Here is a 22,741-nt window from a genome sequence, read left to right on the forward strand (position 1 = left end):
ACGGTAGTCAATCGTATTGGTGGCACTGAAGGGCCTCCAAATAAAATTCTGCTTAGGGCCTCATAAGGGCTTGGGCCGGCCCTGACTTCCAGCATACGTGCAGTTGACAACTATGCGTTGCTCTGATTGGTTGTAGGTCTATCCTATTGAGTGCAGATGCATTTTCGCCCCATAATCACAGCCCAATGGAGCACTATCAGACTCATATTCTGACTAGAATCTGAGTATGACGACGTCAGGCTAGAATGGCATTGTCATATGCAACAGGTCAATACGTCCACCAGAGGGCATTGCAGCTCTTGTATATAACATTTGGAGAGCTGAATGAAAAAGCCATGAAAGGATACACAAGGTTTATTGCAGGATATTTCCACCATTTGCTCAAGGAGCTTTCTTAAATAAATGAAAGGTTCACTTAAAAAAAAAACCCCAAGAAGATTAAACATAACTTCACTTCACTTATCTGCTGACTTCGGGGTCATTAAATGTCTCTTTCTAGCTCTATTCCTCCGAGTCTTCTTAATGAGGGTCCCTTGCGCTTTTACAAAGACCACCAAATAAGCAGGTAGCCAATAGACTGATGAAAGAATATTCAGGCTCAGTTGCCTAATAATCACAGCCTATGTCTTATATCGTAAAGGCAATAATATATATTCCCTCTGTCATTTATTTTATCATCTAGGAATCCATTAAATGCGAGTAAAAAAATGACATTTTGTTCAAGATAATACAGAAATGCCAGACATTTAAAGTTAAAGGGAAACTTGTGAAAGGCTTGTGTCCCTCTTATTGTACGAGTTTCCCTGGAGCTTACTTTAACAGGGGATGACATTTGCTCCTGCAACTGTGTCTCTGGTCAACCATTTCAGCTTTTCTTCTGAATAAATGAATCTGCAGTTCAAAATGACATTTCTCTCGATATAAAAATGAACACTACTACTTTTCAGTGAAAAGTAAATTTAGTTTCCTTCCCAAAAAGGTGAACGTCAATGCTATCAATCCGGAAAATCGGACAAAATTATTGGAAAATAGCAGATGGATACGAAATAATGACACACATGCGCAAGATTTGCACGAGCAGAAACAAACAGTTTAGTATTCAAAGCTTTTGTAGAGACAGAATCAAGCTGTTTAAAATGGCCAATGTCTGTACATAGTGCCCGACTGCAATAATCCGTCAAATAAATGGTTTGATTCAGGAAGCGAGGGAGTTGAGAGCTCTAATCCTCTCTGTGCGCGGAAGCAGAGATCATTGCTTCATTTAAACCAACACATTCCAGTCCTCAAAATACAAATACATTCGCATTTCTCCATATCAAAGACAGAACTCTAAGCTTATGACGTGTATCAACCGTTGACGTAAATGATTCGGATGCTTGTGTTTGGCAGGATGAATTGATGTGCTAAAGGTTTCCTCACTAACAGACATGTGCACTTGCATACTTCCACATTGTTAGAAATCATTTAGCAAACGTTTTTATCCTTAGCACCTTAAGGCAAATGTTATCGTGGTTGTGAAGTGCCTTGCTCAAAAGCTGACTCATGTGGGATTCAAACATACAACCTTTTGCTTACACATCATCACCTTAAAGTCAACATGATCAAAATTCACCCTATTTATTGAATGCATTTTATTGATCTTATTTTGAATGATTCATCTGTGCACAGGTTTAATTTTTTGAACCTCATGATTTTTAGAGGGGTACTATTATGTTTTTTTGTTAATTTTCAACTAATGTTGATGGGGGCGAGGCCTGGCTGCGTTAAGTCGGGCTTAGACTACAGGAGTTTCAGGCTGATTTATTTCTGATTTACCCCTCCCGACATATGGAGGAAGAAAAAAATGCATCCAGGTTCAGCCCAAATGATCTGGTAATGTGAGGCGTTTAAAGATCAAATCTTAAACCCATGATTACGACTTTAGCCCTATTCAGACGGGATTAGTTTTACATGGAGAGGTGGGGTAAAGCCATTATTACCAGAGCTTCTCAGTGATTTTAGTTCCGGACGTTCAAATAGCAAATGCACTCGCGCCCATCGGCGGCGTGCTGGTCGGAAAATAAAGTGTGTTCAGGCGCATTGTTGGCGGGTTACTATTTTGAGGCAACTGAGAACGCAGTATTTTTGTGTTGTTTAACCCTCGTGCACTGTTCGATTTCTGGTTACACCCCTTATGGTCCGGGTCAAATTGACCCTAATTGGATTCAATACAATTCCCCAAAAATCACACTATGAAAAAACACATACAATCAGGTACAAACAATTAACTTTTAATATCAATACTTTTCACACATTACAAAGAATAAATATCTGAATTTACGATTTTTTAAAAATACTTTTAACCATTTTTATTTTTATTTTTAAGATTGGCCCTTAGGACACTTGCCTTTATACATTTAGAACAATACTATCTTAGTCTAAACCTAAAGAAATCTTGACCAACTATATAGCATTTTAAAGCTTTCAGACTCTAATTTTCATATTTGGGGACGGATTTTCAAAAGAGATGAGCAGGAGATAAATAGCGATAGATTCGTCATTTGTGATGCGGTACCAAACTATAACGCACGTTTTGACTCTTTCCATATGTTTTTTTTATATGCATTTTAGAGATTGAATACAAATCAAATATTAACATTACTGCCCAAACTACTTCTCAATAGGATGTCTACTTCATAGATATTTTGATGTATGAAAGTATGAAAATATAACGTTCAGATCACTCAAACCATATGTGGAAATCGAAGAGTCTACATGTCATCCAGTGGAAAACGTTGGTACTGCACACATAAACTTTTTTTTTTTTGAGATATCAACCTAAAATTTGGTACAGAATTTGTTCAGATATTTAGCTTTGATTTTCTTGAGGTTTTAGAATTTAACATGTTTTGTAAAATGTATATTTTATATAAAATATATATGTTATATATTTTCATGTTCATAAACTTCTATAACTTGTTTTAAACTTTACTTTTACGACTTATACAGTGATGGCCGATTTCAAAACACTGCTTCATGAAGTTGTTAATAGTTGAAGAGCTCTGAGATACAACAAAGTGTTTTGTATTTTGTGTCTGTACAGTTGCTTTTGAACAGCTGTCCTATATGGGTCAAATTGACCCACAAACAGCAAGAGTGTATAAAATTTTGATATGCACATTTCACAACGCATTATCATGTTGAAACTTTGCATGCATGTTAATGACCCTAAATGAGAAAAGGTCACACAATTTCAAGAAAAACAATGTAGGTTAGATAGTATTTCAGATAGATTGAAAAAAGAAATTATAGCTAATTTTTACCATTTGTGGCATACAAAAAATATTTCTGTATTGAAAAAATGGGGAAAAGCTAATTTCTTTAGCTTCATAGGTTAGTAAAAAACTAAAATAACAAAATATAACCAAGAAATGTTATTATTTTGGGTCTCTACAATTGCCTTAGAACATTAAAATATGCGGGTCAAATTGACCCGTGAACATCACGAACGTAACAGTAAATGTGTGTGTATATGTCAAAACACATCAGCGTGTTGAAACTTTGCATGCATGTTCATGACCCTAAATGAGAAAAAGTCACAACATTTTAAGAAAAAAAACATAGGTTAACTGATATTTCTGACAACTTAAAAATCAAAACGGGTCAAATTGACCCGCAACATAACACAAGGGTTAAAGGGCGTGTTAGTAATATGTGCCCAGGCCCGGATTAAGAACATGTAGGGCCCTGGGGCTATGACAAACCCAAGGTCTTGGTGCCACAACTTTTTCTACCTCAGAAATAATTTGTATTTTTTAAAAAAACTAAATCTTCAAAGCACAGAGATACAATGAGTATACTCTGTCTGAATTTTCCATTTTAATATTAAGTAGACCTATATATACATATTCCAGGCTGGAACACATTAACAGCATAAACGCATTAATACTCCAGATATGAGGTCAAACAAAACAGGTTTCCAGAAAAAGCAACAACTTTTGAGCATGAAACTGCCTTATGGAGTTTTAAAACCTGTGAGGTCCCAAATTTGAGGTATTTTAAGAGGTATACTTGGGTTCAAACTGTGTTTTTCAGACACTTAATTTATGTTATTTCATATGTAAATTCATTATCACCATGGTCCCCCAAGAAAATTTTGATTTCTCTGATCTATATATGTGCATTTTAAGATGTTTGAAGGCTAAAAAAATAGCTTTCAAAACCATGTTAGTGGGCAGTAGATTATCTGTCATACGGTATACTGACTCATACCTGCTCTCTCCGCATTTCCATCACTTTTTCTTTTTCTCCTTCTCTTGCCCTGTCTCTTCCCCTCCTAAAGCTGAGCTCTGGCTGATAGTCTTTTCATTGTTTAACATTTCTATCCTAAAACAGCTGTCAAATATGAAATGTTTAGTTTAGCTACTTATATTTCACACAGAGCCTTTACTGTACACATGATGTTGGGCTTGTTTCAAATTAAAATGGATAACGCGACTGCCCATGGTGCAAGAGCAACTGGCTTTTAAAGGGAACGGGAGATGAGACTCTAATTGGTTTATTGTGCGTTACACCCAAACCACACCCATGACTCATTAAGAGACTAGTACAACCCTTTTGGACCATGCGCCTGGCGCGCCAGCAAAAGTGGATTCGGACACGCCCTAAGTGCACCTGCGACATGCGCTTCATACCATGCGCTCAGATCGTTAAAATAGGACCCAATGTCAGTAAAGATTACGGTGACTTTTACCTTCTGTAAAAAAGTCAAATTAGTCTGGAAAAATTACTTAAGGTAATGCTAATCCTGTGCGAATAGACCCGCTGTAAATATATATGTAAATATTTCCGGTTTAAAAGGTTTTTTTCCATTTCCATTTTTTCAAGTATGGAGGCGTTTGAAGAAGCATTCAGGCGGTGGGACAAGTCTGTGGCAAACCTCAAGTGTTTTCCATTTGTTTGTTGTGGTGTGTTTGCTCATGTGACAGGGAGGTGACGGCAATGCGAGTTACCCCTCTCATTTCTTAGCCTGAAAAGCCAGACCCACACACCATTGGCAGGGCTCAATCCAATATAAAGGTTGATAAAAGGTTGTCTTTCAAATTCCCTTCTGCACGCAATAGGATAGCGCTACAACCAACCAGAGCGCTATCAGTGGTGAGACAACAATCACAAGCGGGTTGTGGCTGAGTCCCATGCGTTTTCCCACCAGCGGAGCTAGTTGATAGATATAACTTTTTCCGTATCCGGTCGGCAAAACTCCAAACACATCTTCCTTTTTTAAGAATGACTTCAGTGCCGTTCTTTGTTAGCAGGGAATTCACACGGAACCATCGTAACACTGCTGCCATTATGTTAAGCCCGCCCACCGACTCAATACACGATGTGATTGGCTGGACTAGAGTTTGGTTTTTCAAGCTCACAAGCCAACGGAGAGTTGCTAGATGACATTTGCAGCCGCTAGGGTGCATCTAGATTTCTAGGCTGCCCATTTCTGGCAGTTTTACTGAGATTTCTTCTCCCATGCGAATTGGCCATTAATATTATAGACGTCCTGTGGTAAAATGACATTACTCCATCAATCGCGTCTGAATAGGGCTTATGATTACGTCAGTACTTCCAAAATTGGCAGTTAAAATCCTGCCTCCAGTTCTCACTGAACAGACAATCCATGCTGACGCCGTCTCCCCAACCATTTTCTTATTCATGCTCATTTAACTTTCTTCTTTTGTTTTTTCTCACTACAAATAAGAAGTATTGATACAGTTGCAGCAACACAGTATCCATTTGGTTTACATCCGCTTCCCCATGAGAATATCTTGTAGTGTGTGACGCACCACGATTTTCAAACCTTGTTTGCAGGTTTGAGATTTGAAAGAAGAAAACCTGAGAAGATTTTGCGAGTGTGCGCGCGTAATGCAACCAGATTTCACAATCGATTAAGAATAAAAAACTCCTGTAGTCTGAGCCAGGCTTTATTAGTGTGTTGTCAGCATTCCCAAGAAATGCTGTTTTTTTTTTCAACCACGAATCTAAGCTCCCCTTTTTTCGCCCTTCCTAAGGTGAACAAACTTAAGAGACAGGTTCAAATGTATTTTAAACACTATTCCTCAGCAGTACAACCTCAACTTTTAGTTTTTATTCTAACCATGTTTCTTACGACTGCTTTCTACCATGCAGTTTGATGCAGGTCAGATGTAATAAATGACAGTTAATCTGAAATGTAAGAGTAAAATAAAATACATTACCACTGTGAAAGGTGGTTTGGGTTGATCAGCTTGTTGTTCTTGACAGTCACTATCAGACTCGAGCTCGAACTATACTTGAGTAAGCTGATACTTGTTAAGGGGCATTGCATTTCTGAAACACTAAGTGGTAGACCAATCACAACAGACTAGGACCAGCTGACCAATCGCCAGACTGCAATGTTCAGAAGGTGGGTTTTAAAGAAACGGAAACTAAAACGAAGCATTCAGAGAGAGGGTGAAAACAGAATTTTTTTTTTTTTAACATTATGATGTAATTGACCGTTCGCAAAGACCTGCCCCCTTTAGTTACTGTTGCTATGTCCGACAAGCCATGGCACTCTCACACCTCACTCGTTCTCGCATAGAGAAAATACATAGCAGAGCAAAGAGGACACCGACAATACGCCGACAGACAGGACATAGCAAGTCTCTCAACTTTGAAATTGTCATTTTTTTTAAAGAAATGTAAACAATAAATAGCGTTTTGTGGCTCTTTAATGTGTCGTGATCGCTGTAGCGCCTCATTTAAAGCGGCTTGTGAACCGATTATCTCTTCCTTCTAGTTCATTGATAAGCATGAAATAAACATGAGTGAACACTAAAAGAAATGTTGTTTAAACTGCGGAAAGACGTCAGTACACACGTTTTTTCCAAGTTCAAGTCCACCAACGTTAATCTACTAACTCTCCTGACTGCTTTGTCAGACAAAACGGCAGATTTGGCGTTGTGATTGGTCAGATCGCCTGTCAATCAAACTTGTGGGGAAGGGTGAATTGTAGTCTAGCATAAACAAAATGATGAACCTGTAAATGAGCATAATAGACCCTTTAAAGAGGTCATGACATGAGAAATCAAATGTTCTTTTGAACTTCAAACTTTTGGCATATAAGAGGTCTTTGTATCATTAATACATCCTGCAAGTTCCATAACTTAAAACGTCCTCATCATCAATAAAAACAGCATTTATATAATCAAGCTGTAAAAAAGCTTTGTTTGGATCCAAGGTGGCATGTGACATCACAGGGGCACGATCATTTGCATACGCTGCCTCTGGAGCAAGACCTCAAGGCCTACTTTTACATCATCACACCGTTGGTGTTCAGTCGATGAGCAGCGAGTGGATCTGAAGTAGTCATTTACTATAAGATTGTGATAATAACATGATAGCGTGCCACACAGACGTTGTGCTGTTCCTGGCTGTGGGAAAACATCTCTGCATAAGCTGCTGAAGGATCCCATTGGATTTCTCCAATTATTCAGTCTGCTTAAACGCTTTAGCTTCTGCATTCGCATTTAGCTGCTTTTGTTTCTGAGTGCAATGCCCACATCCCAAAATCAATCAACAACTGAAGGATACAACCAACCTTGAATTTTTTTCTTTTTTGATAATCCGTTACACTTGCATGTACACTAGCAGTCAAAAGTTTGGAATCATTAAGATTTTTTAATGGTTTTGAAAGAAGTCTCTTCTGCTCACCAAGGCTACATTTATGTGATCAAAAATACAGCAAAAACAGTATTATTGTGAAATATTTTTTACAATTTAAAATAACGTTTTTCTATTTGAATATATTTGAAAGTGTTTCAAAGCTGAATTTTCAGCATCATTACTCCAGTCTTAGTGTCACTATTCTAATATGATGATTTGCTGCTCAAGAAACATTTATTATTATTATTATTATCAGTGTTGAAAACAGTTGTGTACAACTGGATTTTCAGGATTATTTAATGAATAGAAAGTTCAAAAGAACAGCATTTATCTGAAATATAAAGCTTTTGCAACATTAATGTCTATACAGTCACTTGATCAATTTAATGCATCCTTGCTGAATAAATGTATTAATTTATTTAAGCCCCCCCCCCAAAAAAAAGGAAAGAAAAAATTCTTACCGACCCAAAACTTTTGAATAGTAGTACAATGTTACAAAAGCTTTCTATTTCAGATAAATACTGTTCTTTTGAACTTTCTTTTCATCAAAGAATCCTAAAAAAATGTTTTACATAACTGCTTTCAACATTGATAATAATCATAAATGTTTCTTGAGCAGCAAATCATCACATTAGAATGATTTCTGAAGAATCATGTGACACTGAAGACTGGAGTAATGATGCACAAAATTCAGCTTTCACAGAAATAAATGACATTTTAAAATATATTCAAATTGAAAACAGTTATTTTACATTTTAATAATATTTCACAATATTACAGCTTTTTGTATTTTTAATAACATAAATGCAGCCTTGGTGAGCAGAAGAGACTTCTTTCAAAACATAAAAAAATCTTAATGATTCCAAACTTTTGACTGGTAGTGTACATCACAGTACAGAAGAACAGATCTGCCACTACTTCAGTTTTATCACGACTTTAAACTGTGACAGACCTTTACAAAAGGCTAGGAAGATAGAAGGGTCATATTTTTAAACTCTTGATAATCAGTGGTATATTTAGGTAAGGAAAACTTGTAAGTTTTAGAAAAACGTTAATGTATCAGTGCATGAAAACGTCCTGTCTAATTGTTATACCACAGATTTGAGTCGACTAGCATCACTAAATCCAGCAACAGGAAGCTGGATTTCCTTTGATATCTGTAATTTACAGATCTCCTGTTCCACATTACACGTTTTCACTAAATCAATAATGTGGATTCCGACTATTTTAGAACATCTACACATGAACAGTTGTGTTGTGCTTTTGGTGCAGAAAAAAACAAAACAAAAATATATTATTATACAAGTGAGTCTTACAGCATACAGAACAGTGAAAAGATAGTGAGAGGTATGACTTACGTTTTAACATAGGGGTCAGAGAAGCCATTGGCATCCATGGCAGCAAGATGGGCACAGCGGATGATGCCAACCACTAAGCCAGACTTCTGGGAGCTGTACTTCAGAGAGATCATGATGCGCCCTCGCTCCTCCAAAGACTTGTCATCTGTCTTGTCGATCTGTGTGTCAACACACAAATAGAAAACAGTCAGTCCAGCTTCAAAGAAATATAAAGGAAAGGGTGGATGTAGACTGTACATAATACAAATAAATACACCGATCAGGCATAACAATATTGTGTTGGTCAACGTTTTGCTGCCAAAACAGCCCTGACCCATCGAGGAATGGACTCCACTAGACCCCTGAAGGTGTGCTGTGGTATCTGGCACCAAGATGTTAGCAGCAGATCCTTTAAGTCCAGTAAGTTGGGAGGTGGGACCTCCATGGATTGGACTTGTTTGTTCAGCACATCCCACAGATGCTCGATTGGATTGAGATCTGGGGATTTTGGAGGCCAAGCTAACACCCCAAACTCATTGTTGTGCTCCTCAAACCATTCCTGAAGCATTTTTGCTTTGTGGCAGGACGCATTATCTGCTGAAAGAGCCACAGCCAGCAGGGAATACCGTTTCCATGAAAGGGTGTACATGGTCTGCAACAATGCTTAGGTAGGTGGTACGTTTCAAAGTAACATCCACATGGATGTCAGGACCCAAGGTTTCCCAGCAGGACATTGCACAAATGTGCAATCTTTGCATCCTGGTGCCATGTGTTCCCCAGGTAAGCGACGCACACTCACCCGGCCATCCACGTGATGTAAAAGAAAAAGTGATTCATCAGACCAGGCCACCTTCTTCCATTGCTCCGTGGTCCAGGTCTGATGCTCACGTGCCCACTGTTGGTGCTTTCGGCGGTGGAAAGGATCAGCATGGGCACCCTGACTGGTCTATGCAGTCCCATACGCAACAAACTGCTCTGACCCAGTCATCTAGCCATCGCAATTTGGCCCAAATCCTTAAACTTGCCCATTTTTCCTGCTTCTAACACATCAATTTTGAGGACAAAATGTTCACTTGCTGCCTAATATATCCCACCCACTAACAGGTGCCATGATGAAGAGAGATCAGTGTTATTCACTTCACCGGTCATAATGTTATGCCTGTTCGGTGTATATTTTTAAGTAGTAACTTAAACATGAAACCTACCATTCATTTGTAGCAATCTCATAGATTTAATTAACAACTAGGCAGACAATTCTATTAAAACACAATTGTTGTGTCTCAGTAGATAATTTATTCATTCGCTCAATTAGTTTCATGCACAACTCTGTTCTTTCCAATGTTTTCTTGTCTAGACATTTATAGCAGTGCAGAACCAGAGCCGAGATCTCCACTGTTGAATGTGAGGTCAATCTACTCTCTCTCTCTCTCAGAAGTTTGCGGACCCACCAAAGCCGTCAAGCATGAAGTTAATTAGCTGTGGAGGAGGCGTCTCTGCTCATCCCCCACACACTGCTGTCTCATTTCCGTCCCCACTGGAGATCACAGACTCACACACACACATACTCTCATACACATTACAGAGTCTCTTCACACAACAAATACAGTTCGTACTGTTTTCCAGCTGGTGGAGTCACTCAGGTGTATGAGAGCAGATCCCAACACAGTCTTTGTGTCTAACTTTTGCCACCTCTACCTGTACTACAGATAGCAGTCTGTGTGCTGATCTTACAGGTCAACTTTTGAAAAACTTGGAAAATCTCAAAATTTCAGGGTTGGAGTACATTTTATTCCTGTCATGTTTCAAATTTTTCACATTTTTTAATTGAAAGACTGATTAGCACAATTGGTGGAGCTTGCATTTTCAACTTTACTGGTCACAGAGGCTAGCTGAAAACTAACTTGCAAAAATGAACTCAGACATTTGGAGAATGTCTTTATATAACAGTTAATATTCCTGTAATTTAATTGGCTAAGTAGTGTCCTACACAGTGGTGTAAAGTAACGAATTACAAATACTCTCGTTACTGTAATTGAGTGGTTTTTCTCAGGAATTGTACTTTATTAAGTAGTTTAAAAACAGTGCTTTTACTTTTACTTGAGTACATTTTAAAGGTTCCGTTTTTCGTGTTTTTTTGAAGCTTTGATTGTGTTTACAGTGTGCAATATAACATGTGTTCATGTTTCATGTGTAAAAAAACACAGTATTTTTCACACAATTTACTTATCTGTATACCGCTGTTTTCACTGTCCTCAAAACGGCCTGAGAATTTCCTCGTTCTATGAAGTCCCTCCTTCAGAAATACGTAACGAGTTCTGATTGTGCCAGCGGTTCCCGTGTTGTGATTCGACAGCAGCTTAGGGCACGTTGCCCGGAAAGGTCACGCCTCTTACCATAACGGGGAGATGAACGCGCTCAAACTACAGCCCCTGAAGGCCAAACAAAGATGATTTGACTCTGGGATGAAAATAACAGCGTCTGAACGACATGGCGACAAACGCAACCGAACCGAACCGAACGCAACACTTCCTCTTCTCCACGAGGGAGCAACAAGACCACGCCCCCTTTTTAGCGTATTCTTGTGGGCGGAGGTTAGTCGACAAACTGTTCTACTGACGTAATTAAAGCAGGATGTACATGGATGTAGTCCAAACCGGCCTTTCGCTGTAGGCTTTGAAAGGGAACTTCTGTCAAATAAAATATCCCGCTTGGCATTGAACTTTGAGCTTTATAATTTTACAGGTATTATTTATGCTCTAACAGCAACATTACACACTAACTAAAGTTTGAAAAATGGGATCACGAAGAACAGGACCGTTAAGTGCTGTATCGGTACTTTTACTGCGCTATTTTCCCTAAACCTGCCGTCGCGACATTATTTTTTATTAATTTTTTCCTGTCAACGTGATTGGCTAAGAGGAATAATCAGTCCTGTCTCCGTGCATCACGCGTGTGACTCCCGTCAAATGTATGACACCCTCGCGCTCGTGCAGACCCGTCGAGTATAAACAAGGCTTTAGACCAGTCTAGAGTGAGTGGCACGCGCATGCGTCGTGGAGGCCTACACGGAAGACAAGAACAAGTTGGATAAAGGTGTTATTTTGATTTTTTTTGCGCACAAAAACTATTGTCGTCGCATCGTAAAATTATTGTAGAGCCACTGTGGTGAGATGGACTTTGTAACAACGTTTTAAGTGCCTTTTATGGGTCTTGGGAGTGTAAATGTACTGAATGCCAATGGAGGCCTATCTGAAGCCTTTCTCAGCCATCAGCTTTCAACAAAAATATCTTCATTTGTGTTCCGAATATGAACGGAGGTCTTATGGGTGTCGAACGACATGAGGGTGAGTAATTAATGACAGAATTTTCATTTTTGGGTGAACTAACCCTTTAAAGTTTGCAAAACAAATCTTGCTCCGTCCATTATCTTTATTCAAAGTAGTAAGAATTACAGACAATCTTATGACCGCATATGTAAACCCTCCGGTCCTACTCGCCTCGCTCCGAGCGGGAATCAAAAAGGCGCCTAACAAGGACGCTAAAGACCGCCGTCTCTGGAGTCAGCCGCTAATGTGCCTCTTGAGATCAGAGGAGTGAATTTTACCAGCACAGCTCTTTACTAGCTGGCCACCATTACACTCACCCCCCTAAACCTCACTCCCATCTGGGTCATGGCACCATTGTAACCACTCCGGTTTTTGCTCATCGATTTTGCCATGTAAACCCATTAACATGTGTTCTTTCAGCTGATTGAAGTCCTTCTCCTGCTAGAACATATAAAGCAGTGGTGATTGTGCTGATCTAAGCAAAGCTGTGTGATATGTGATATGTAACAGGAAAGCATGTTTTTTTTTTGCAGATTTAAGCAGATCCAACCAGAGCAAATATTTTGCTGTAGGGGAGGAGGAAATATATCATACAATCTGAAGCTTTCTTGACCCGATAAATGATAAAATGTGTTCTTATCTCATGCAGCTGAAGGAGCGGTGGAAACGGCAAACATTAGAGGAGTCTGAATGAGTTTCCTGATGACATTCTGGCATACTCTGGTGTTTTTAATTCTTTATTTAACATTACAACTCACATAATAACTAGAATACTCTGAGTGGAATACACGGATGCTTATGTTTTAATGTCACCAATGGTAAATGATCTGATTTTTTAAAAAAGTCTTGTAAACATGTTTTTTTTTTGCATTGAAACATTTACATTTCAAAAAACAGATTCTTGGTATTTACCAGCATGTTGGTGTGCATGTAAACATGCTTACTGAATCATTCATTCAGCCAATTAGTTCAAAAACAGATTGATTCGGAAACAAAACACTACTAGATTGTGTTGCTTGGAGATGCGTAGTAACTGGCAATATTGTGTCTAAAATATGAACTGTTTATCAAACTGTTATATAAAAGCAATATCACATCATGGACTCATGCCTACAGCCAAATTCAGAACAACGGCATTCTTGCTCATCTGACATTGCATAAGTAGAGGATAGATGTATGATAAGTATAGGAAAATGTAAATCCTGCTGGTTGTTGTCGCAAAATAAACCAAAGCAGGATGATCCAGAGTCATGAAAGAAGCACCAGCTGTCTGTTATACAGCATTGCTATTGACAGCGGTCATTATTGTGGAATAACAGACCATGGAATGTTATTTCAGAGAGCCATGAAGTATTTCAGAGAGCCGTGTAATAAATAGCAATAACAGCAAAAATTCTATCAATTTAACTTTGATTCAGTTAATCTGACCTCTGCCTTTCAAGCAAAAGGTACTATGATAAAAAATGCTAGATGAGATCATCCCCCACCTAATACCTGCTCATCCAGTCAATCAATGGAGCACTTTGACACGTGCCTTAAAACCTACATCCATCACCCTCAAATGAAGACATGTCCACAATGAAATGTATTGAATTGCTTTCCTCAACGTTTTCCCTGGGTCTCCTGCTAGAACATCTAAAGCTGTGGGGTTTGTGCTGATCCTAGCAGAGCTGTGCGCCTTAAGGCACGGTGCTGACGAAAGACTTCCTGCCGAGCTTGGTTTAGTTTGTGACTGGAGTTCATTTTAGATATAAGGTATGACTCAGGTATACTAACAGATATGTGCCTTATGGGTCTGTGTACCTCATACATGGTTGTCAGTGAAAAAAAAATGATTCCCTCGAGAATGTGGCAGGTTTTGAATCGGGGTGCTTTTAGTCAGACGATACAAGCAGTAATTGTTGAGTTTGAATGCGTGTACGGTTGCCAGTTTTCCTGCGACAGTGAGCAACCTATAGCTTTATCATATTGTATTCTTTGCTGGTGTTTGTAAGCCTGTCATGTTTGTCACAGATGGTTGATGGATGTGAGGATGTTGCTCCAATGATAATTGATTTCTAATTAGTATGTTGATTCTAATGAGAGTCACTTTGGACGTCCTAATCAATTTGGTATTTGAATCTCTTTATGTAGCTTTCAAACTTCCCTCAATTTCTCCATCACTCACAGACAGCCACACTGATGATTAGCACAACTGAGCTCCTTCCGTCTTCAGACGGATTCGTTTTCCAGAGATGAACAGGAAAAGACGGTGTAACTCACGGGAAGCTGTTTCTCCAAACAGTTGCTGAAGCTCTTGGTCTGGTTGGGTTTGAGTTTCTTCAGGGGGATTCGGGTTTCGCCGATAAATTCGTTGTGGCGGAATTTGTCCTCGTCACACACTGAAATCCTAGAGGAAGAGAAAAGATTGACAGTTTCAGATCTGGGTTGTAGACTTGCCATGTAAATGGAACTACACAGCTAGTTAGAAGATTTATTTTTAACCCTGCCACTGACTGTTCACTAAAAAGATTTCCAGTCAGTGCCAGTATTTTTGAACATATTCCCAAAATGTTCATGGCCCCAGATTATATTTTTCTGTATGAATATGTAATGTCAATATATCAAAAGAAAGAACAGAGACTTGGCTTGAAAAAAAATCTAGCTTCATTCAAACAAAAAGCAGAGAAATGTGTATTTTTGTCAAAGCCTTAGTCCGGATCGGATTCACAATGATGATCAAAACCTCGATCGAGTCCATCAACCTTGCACAATCCTATACCTCTTCATTGGTTTGATATTTATCTCTGTAAAGTTAGGCAGGTTTTGTTTTATATGCTGTTGAAAGTTTGATGATCACGCTAGCTTACTTGTGCATAAACTTCTATCGGCTCCTTCTGGTTAAAGCAGATATTTTTCTTGGCTTGTTTTTGGAACCGGAGATGCTGTACTATTTCAGAAGATCCGTAATAGTGCTCCCTACCGTATAACAGTTAAAGCACGGATTGCCAGGAAAAACGTATCAATGGCGTGAAAGTGTTGTGTCATAAATGATGGAAAATCTTGTCAGTGGCGGGAAAAGAGTTATAAAACTTACATCACCAGGTTGTACCATGTAATCTGATGTACCATATTTCAATCTGAATAACATTTCAAAGCTTTCAAAATTCATTATTTATTCCTACTCAGAAATGGTTTGACGCATGTAAACAAAATAAAAAAATATGTACTCAGTTTAATCAAAGAGATATTTGGAGGAGTACGTCCACATATCCATTCACGCGCTGAATATCGGCATTGCAAACTGATTTCCCACCACCTGTGCTTCATTACGTTTTGAAAACCACTTCATCTCAGTGAAATGCATAGCGTGACTGGAACCATTTATTCAGTATATCCCATATATTCTGAATTCATAGCAGAAGCTCCATGAGGATTTGGTGCTATCTTTTCAGTATACATGTTCATTTGCATTGAGCTTGCTCACTGTGAAATGAGTTTTCTGTGCTATTTGCAGTATCGGCAAGAACCACTTGATATGTTGGGGTGGAAACAAAGGCACGGCTTCTTTTAGTTTGGTACAGGTCAATAACAACATTTGACTGGATACAGATGAGTAATTCACACAGGAAAAAAGAACGTTCTGCTGATGTCTCTCATTCACAGCAAGAACAGATGGCCAGAAAATCAACAAATCCATGTGTTTAAGATGGTGATGAATTGGTCAGCAGCAGAAAGAGACAATTATTTCAACAAAATATGAAAACGTCTTTATTCACTCATGCAATTTGAAAGATTAAGGATCTGTCCCCTTCTGTTAAAGGTACACTATGCAACATTTTTTGTTCAAAATTTAAATAATGAGCCAATACATAATCAATCCTTCTTCCAAAAGTGATTTTGTCTTAAGGCCTGTGCACACCGGGACGATTATCGCGTGCGCTTATCGCCACCGTTTTTCGAGACGTTTTTCGGCGTGTTTTTGTGTTTACACCCAATCGATTTTCACTGGCGACGCGCCGAGTGAACGTGCAAATTTAGTAGATGGCACTCCCGGTACACAAGGTGGCGCTGCGCCACTTTACGCTTCTGACACTCACTTGTCTCACAGAAGAAGAAGAGAGACAGTATTTACGTGCTTACCAAAACCATTCACACACTTTTTGCTAACTGGCAAGCAGCATTAGCAGCTCATCTTCTTCTTTGTCTACTTACTTCCTCTTCGTGGTATCAATGTGTGCTCGGCAAGACCGTTATGTGCTTGAGCGCCACCAAGTCATGTTTTACTGTAACTTCAGCAGCTCCTGGCACGTGAACAAAAGTGCTGATCTCATTGGTCCGCCATTTTTTAACGTGCCGCGTCAAAAAAAAAAAAACGAACTCAAGGCGTTTTTTAAAAAATGCTGCTTTTACATCTGCCGTTTTGCGCATCGGTGTACACACTCACATTGGTGCCCTTTGTTTAGTTACGAGGCCTGAAACGAAAATCGTCCTGGTGTGAACAGACCTTTACCCTGATGGTAAACCAACAATAAGTGTTTTTATTAGGGGTGGGGAAAAAAAATCGATACAGCATAGTATCGCAGTATTTTGTGTGGGAATATTGTATCGATACAAGGCCGGCAAGTATCGATATTTCAGTTCGTATAGTGAAAAATGTTACCGTAAGCTCTACGCTTATAATGCGGGAAATAATAATAATGATTCTAAATATTTCTTTCAGACTGTAATATCACAAACAGCGCATCACTCTCGCTTACACACATGTGCAGTGAGCTGTGTGTACAGGAAGCGCATTCTCGCATATTTCTGAACGTGGACTGCTGTCCATGTTATGTTTTAGTTAAGCGTATTGATATGACACGCAAGTGCAAGCCAGCTGCGCACTGACACGCAACAGAACTTTTGCTCGCAATTACAATCAAAGAAGCTGTCAATATTAATCCATATCTATCTACAATGTAAGCGCACTCGTTCATTATACAACACAATTGAAAAGAAAAACAGCAGCAGCAGTAAAACCTACATAATGCTATGAGATACTGGTTAATGGGTCGGTGATACTGGTTATGCTCTTATGAAATAAAACTGTCTTGCATTATTGTGTAGGCAATTTCACAATGAATATAACTCCATAGTGGCATCTAGCATTTACATTTATGCGTTTGGCAGATGCTTTTATCCAAAGGAAAACATTTTGACCTGGAAGGGATGTGGATTTGAAGATGTAAAATGAACAGTCTGAGAACTTTATTAGATAAAAATATGTGTGGACAAAGTTTGCGGTTTGGGGACATTGGCAGTTAAAAAAAGTAATAAATCGCAATATGTTATTGCAATACTCAGCATAAAATCGTATAGTGGCTTAAGTATCATGTTAATATCGTATCGTGGGGCCTCTGGCGATTCCCACCCCTAGTGTTTATATTTTAGACCTATCAAGATGGTTTTCACGAGAATTGCGTATGTCCGTGGGTGTCTCATCATATCCGTAAAAAGAGAAAAGTTGCTCCCTGTAACAAAACCAGAATCAACACCGGCTTGGCTTTTCAGAGATGGAATTGAGGGATTAGAAAGGCTGTACAAGCGACATACAGTAGAGATGGCATTTCTATTACTCAACAGTTGAGTAAAGTATTTTATTGAACAGATAAATCTCTTCAGCTAGTCAGCTTGTGATCCTTTCTATTTAAACTGAATATATCTCTTAAGCCAAGTAGTGAATATTTTATGAGCTGTAGGATAATCTCTTTTTTTAGTTATGAGAAAGATCCATATTCATCTGCACAGTCACGCAGAGCCGAAGCACAACTAAAACAATGTTCTTCCACAAAATGCATGCAGTTTTGTTTTTAACCACTAGAAGTTACATAGTGTACCTTTAAACAAAGAGATATTTTGCAGAATATCCAAGCTGTTCAATACAAAAACGGGATGATTTAAAGTGTCAAGCTCCAAAAAGGATATCAAATACACCTTCAAAGTCAATATGATTATTTTGAATAAGTCTTCTGAAACTATATGATATATTTGAGGGACAGACCAAAAAGTAATTTACTGAAAATACGGACTTATGTCTAAGCTCTCAAATGTCATTGAAGTTTTTGCACATTCAAACCTGGCACGTCATGATAAGCATGAAAACCAATTCAGTCTATGTACTCCTTATTCTCCAATAGCTATGTGCCATCTAATAAGTTATCCTATATATGATTCAAAGGAAGGCCTTACTTTTTGGTCTGTTCATCACAAAAACAAAATAAAAAAATGATGGTCACCATAAATGTCAGGTTCTACCCAGTCCATTTTGTCTCTCATACCAGTAGTACAGATCCAGACAGTAAATCCAGATATATTTTCACTCTAGAGATGATTACTTGTTTCATTTTCAAGGACTGGCATAATCCTCAAGCTTTACACCTCATAACATGACTGATTCCTTCAACTCCCTCACTAAGAAATATCATAAAACCCCATAAAAACTGAGTTAGAAACAGACGTACAAGCATATGAGGCACTTTAGGAGGATAGTCACTATTAAAGAGTAGTCTGTGATAGTTTATGATCATACATGATGCATTTGTAGAAAATAGCCCCATCATTACATCCCACAATAATATACATCAAACAGACTAATGCAGAAAGAGTGATTCTAGGATTTCAGCCTGAGCGGTGGTGTATTTGGTTGCAGTTTATTTTATTATCAGATGAGAAACGAGGAGCAAGCATCTGAGAGCTGTGCTCTGAGCCGAGCACTGCCACCCAATAATGGAAGGATAATACTTAATGAACCAAACTTGAACGTTTCTAACAACTAGTTAGAGGAGGACTCGAAGTGAAATAACCTTGTAATCTTAAAACTAGATTTTTATGGAGGCTGAGATTAAACAGTAGGGCCGAAGCTCTAACAATGCCTATGGATCAATCGATTTGAGTTACACAGCCTTGTCAATAAGAGAAGGAAGAACACACACAGAATTCTTCCAGATCCACATTATTTCCATTTGTTACACTGTAAAATCCAACAGTAGGTGTGTTTACATGGAGCATTGTAATCGGTTTAAAAGTCCAATCCGAATGAAAAAGCTACATATAAACACCTCAACTACCTCGAAGGCAGTCGTGGCCTAATGGTTAGAGAGTCGGACTTGTAACCAGAAGGTTGCGGGTTCGAGTCTCAGGTCCGGCAGGAATTGTCGGTGGGGGGAGTGAATTCACTACTGTGTGTGTGCACTTGGATGGGTTAAATGCAGAGCACAAATTCCAAGTATGGGTCTCCATACTTGGCCACACGTCACTTCACTTCAATTGGAATCAATTGGTTTTTCATGAACCGATCATACGAAAAATTCCCCCATGTAAACGACCTGATCCGATTAGTTTGAGTGCACGTCTTTCTGTGACGTGATATACAGCGCGCGCCTCCACAACTGAAGAGCGCACGCCACGCTCACACCAGGCTAATGTTGACAAGAGAGGAAAGTTAATTTTTCTGAGGTATTAACTTTTTATTTCGTAACAAGTTATGAACATAATGTTGGAATAATGAAACAGACATTGCCTGGCTACACCATCTCATCTTGACAGCGTTTGTCCTAGGCTTCAACTGCGTCTGACAGAAGAATGTATTTTTCTGAGGTGATTCTTACACTTTACAACACATAATAAATAGCTTTTATAAAACTGTAAAAGTCCTGGTGGCCGTTGAGAGTTGCCATGGCAACAGGGCACATTCAAGCTGCTGGAGAGGACGTGTCGACATTTCTCTCTGTTTCTCGTAAGTTATATAAAAAAAGTTCAACAACTGCTTCAAATTGGTAAAGTAACATTACGCACAGTCTACTTTAATTACTTTTGTTAATATTTATACCTCTGTGATTATGGTACCTTTCCTTAATCATCTGAAATATCTATGCGTTTAGTATGCATCTAACGTTAACGTTACTAGTAATGATGCGGACTGAGCACGTCTTGAATGCTTTCATTCATGTTTCACCGTATATCCTATGTTTTTATTAATAATTTGGGTGCATTTTATTGTTCATTTTGTGTTTTTCAAAATAAATGAATTGAATTCATTTTGAGTCCGCATTCATCATTCACAACTGTTGAAATAGCCTTTGTATAGGACATAAATTAGGTTAAACTACTGCATTTCCACCCAAAGAAAAATAAATAAATATAAAAATTACCAACACAGAAATGAAAGCTCTAGCATAAGTTCTGCTGGGAAGACTCAATTACTACTTCACTTATTGCCTTCATTCTAACCCAATTATATTCTCATGCTCACTGTATAAAAGCCCGGTACTTACACATGTTTGAGTTTGCAGATACTGAAGCTACAATTACGCAGATACTGAAGCGACGATTACGCAGATACTGAAGCGACAATTACCCCCATCCTCCCCACCACCACCAGGATGGTCCTGTCCATACCTCCCGGGGGTCGGCTGCGCCCCTGCCCTCGTCTTCAGGCAGGAATTGCAGATCCGATACCCTCGGATTATGCCTACGGACGGGGCCTACGCCAAATGACTTTGTATATTATTAGCTTGCTGAGCTATTAATAAATGCACTATAGTCGATATAATCCTCCCGAGTCTTTCCTGTAGAACTATTGATCCACAAACATCGCAGTTACTATAACTGGCAACATGAATCTGAAGCGGCAGACAAACTGTGTGCGCATGTCACGAAATGATTCCGATTGAAAGCATCAGCACATGTAAACACCAGATCGGTTTAGATAACGTCTCATGTAAACAGTCCACCACATTTTCAATCGGAATAATTTTAATCGGAATGACAAAAAAGTGTGCATGTTTTTAGTTAACTTTACTTAAAGGGTAACTCAACCCAAGCTCAGAGCCTAACTCCACCCACAGGCAATATTTGAAAGATGCTGGAAAAGTGGGCAGAGCCCAGCAGAGACAGAGGGGACGAACTGAGGGCGGGGCTGAGCGGGGGGCGTGCACCTGAGACCTGCAGTGACGAATTGATTGACAGATTTCAGACTCGCAAAGATGGAAAGTGACTGGAGTGACGCCTGTAGCTTTGCAACAGAGCGGTCTTTTGAAGTGGAGGAGGGTGAATTGTCTGTAGACACAGGGCCAGAGCCTGATCAATTCAAGCCGCTGGCTCAAACTGCGTTAACTCCCGATGCCGACAATGCTAGCGAAGCAGCAGCGCAAGAGAGTAAAACATGGTAAACAATGGTAAAACATTAGCATTATGGCTAATGCTCATAGCAAATGCTAACAAACTTTTAAACATTTCAAACCCATGCATTTAGGTTAATTTTGGTATGATTTGGTGTTAATAATTAAGCAAAAAAAAAAAAAAAAAAACCTGATTTCAAGTCTCCCTCTACAGTTACAAATTATTCTGTCTCAGCAGGTGCTGGGCACTGCAGCTCACTGTCCCTGGTAGAGAACGTCTGTTGTAGGGATATACCCAAGGTATAGCTATGAAATATGACAAGACCAGAGTGTTAAGTCCAGTTAATTAATTTAATAAGTTCTATACACAAAACACACACATAGCAAATAATAAATAAATTATCCTGACAAAGTAGCAATAAACATTCTCATATTGTAGGTAGTACACAGGTGTGACCAGATTGGTGGAGTGGGCTGTATAACAGCCCATCCAGGCTTTGAGCCAGCAGCACTAAACCCCTATGTGTTACAAGCTGTATATGACACTTACCACCAGTTATTTGGTGAAATGGAAGAGACACTTGTAAACAGGTCAGTGCAGCACGAGCTTCGGCGTGCGTGAGGTTTATCTCTAAAGAGATGTGAGTCTGCCGATGTTGAGCAGAAACTCATGACTGTATGCACATTGTAGAACAGATAGACGCGACGAGGACATCCAAAAACACTGACTCACAAGATAGAAAACACGAAAACACCATTCTGTCGGGAGAGAGAGAAGCCGCAGTGTGTGCACGAATAATAAATAATTAGCTACACATAAGAAATCACTGATCACAGATCAGAAGGAACTGAAAAAAGACTTCTGTTTTCATTTGTTTCCAAACACTGAGAAACTGCCAGCATTCACTCGTTCACAAGCCATGATCTCTCTAGCGTTTGCATGGGCGTGCCAGATTCTCTGGGCGGAGGAAAGGGAGGTAACCGTTCCTGTGTGGACGTCAAAACAGGAGACTTCAGGATTGGCTCGTCTGGCCTGTCATTTTCTCAAAGGCAGAGAAAGACAGCCAGAACTCGGTTTTACACCGATCAACATTTCTATCCACTTGGGGACAATATTCAGGCTAGGGGAACTCATATTAATGTTGAAATACCTCATAAAATGAAAATTTCATGCCATGGGACCTTTAATGTCTTAACTTAATTGTAAAAATCTAGTAATCTGTGCTATTCACATACTTTACTCAGAAAACCCAAGTTAAGATTAATTGATTTGTTTGAGTGC

General features: G+C 39.0%; 1 protein-coding gene across 3 annotated transcripts in view; it reads right to left on the reverse strand.

Annotated features, from left to right (window-relative positions):
• The window catches only part of doc2b (double C2-like domains, beta), a 394,892-nt gene that overhangs the window by 5,430 nt on the left and 366,721 nt on the right, over positions 1 to 22,741 (reverse strand). For all 3 annotated transcript variants that reach the window (XM_079815985.1, XM_079815983.1, XM_079815984.1), the window contains 2 exons: positions 14,582 to 14,708; positions 9,015 to 9,172 (listed from right to left, as the gene is read on the reverse strand). In XM_079815985.1, the coding sequence (XP_079672111.1) occupies positions 9,015 to 9,172; positions 14,582 to 14,708 (285 nt within the window). The remainder of the gene's footprint in view (positions 1 to 9,014; positions 9,173 to 14,581; positions 14,709 to 22,741) is intronic.

The sequence above is a fragment of the Gobio gobio genome, assembly GCF_949357685.1.
Source record: "Gobio gobio genome assembly, chromosome: 4".
NCBI lineage: Eukaryota > Metazoa > Chordata > Actinopteri > Cypriniformes > Gobionidae > Gobio > Gobio gobio.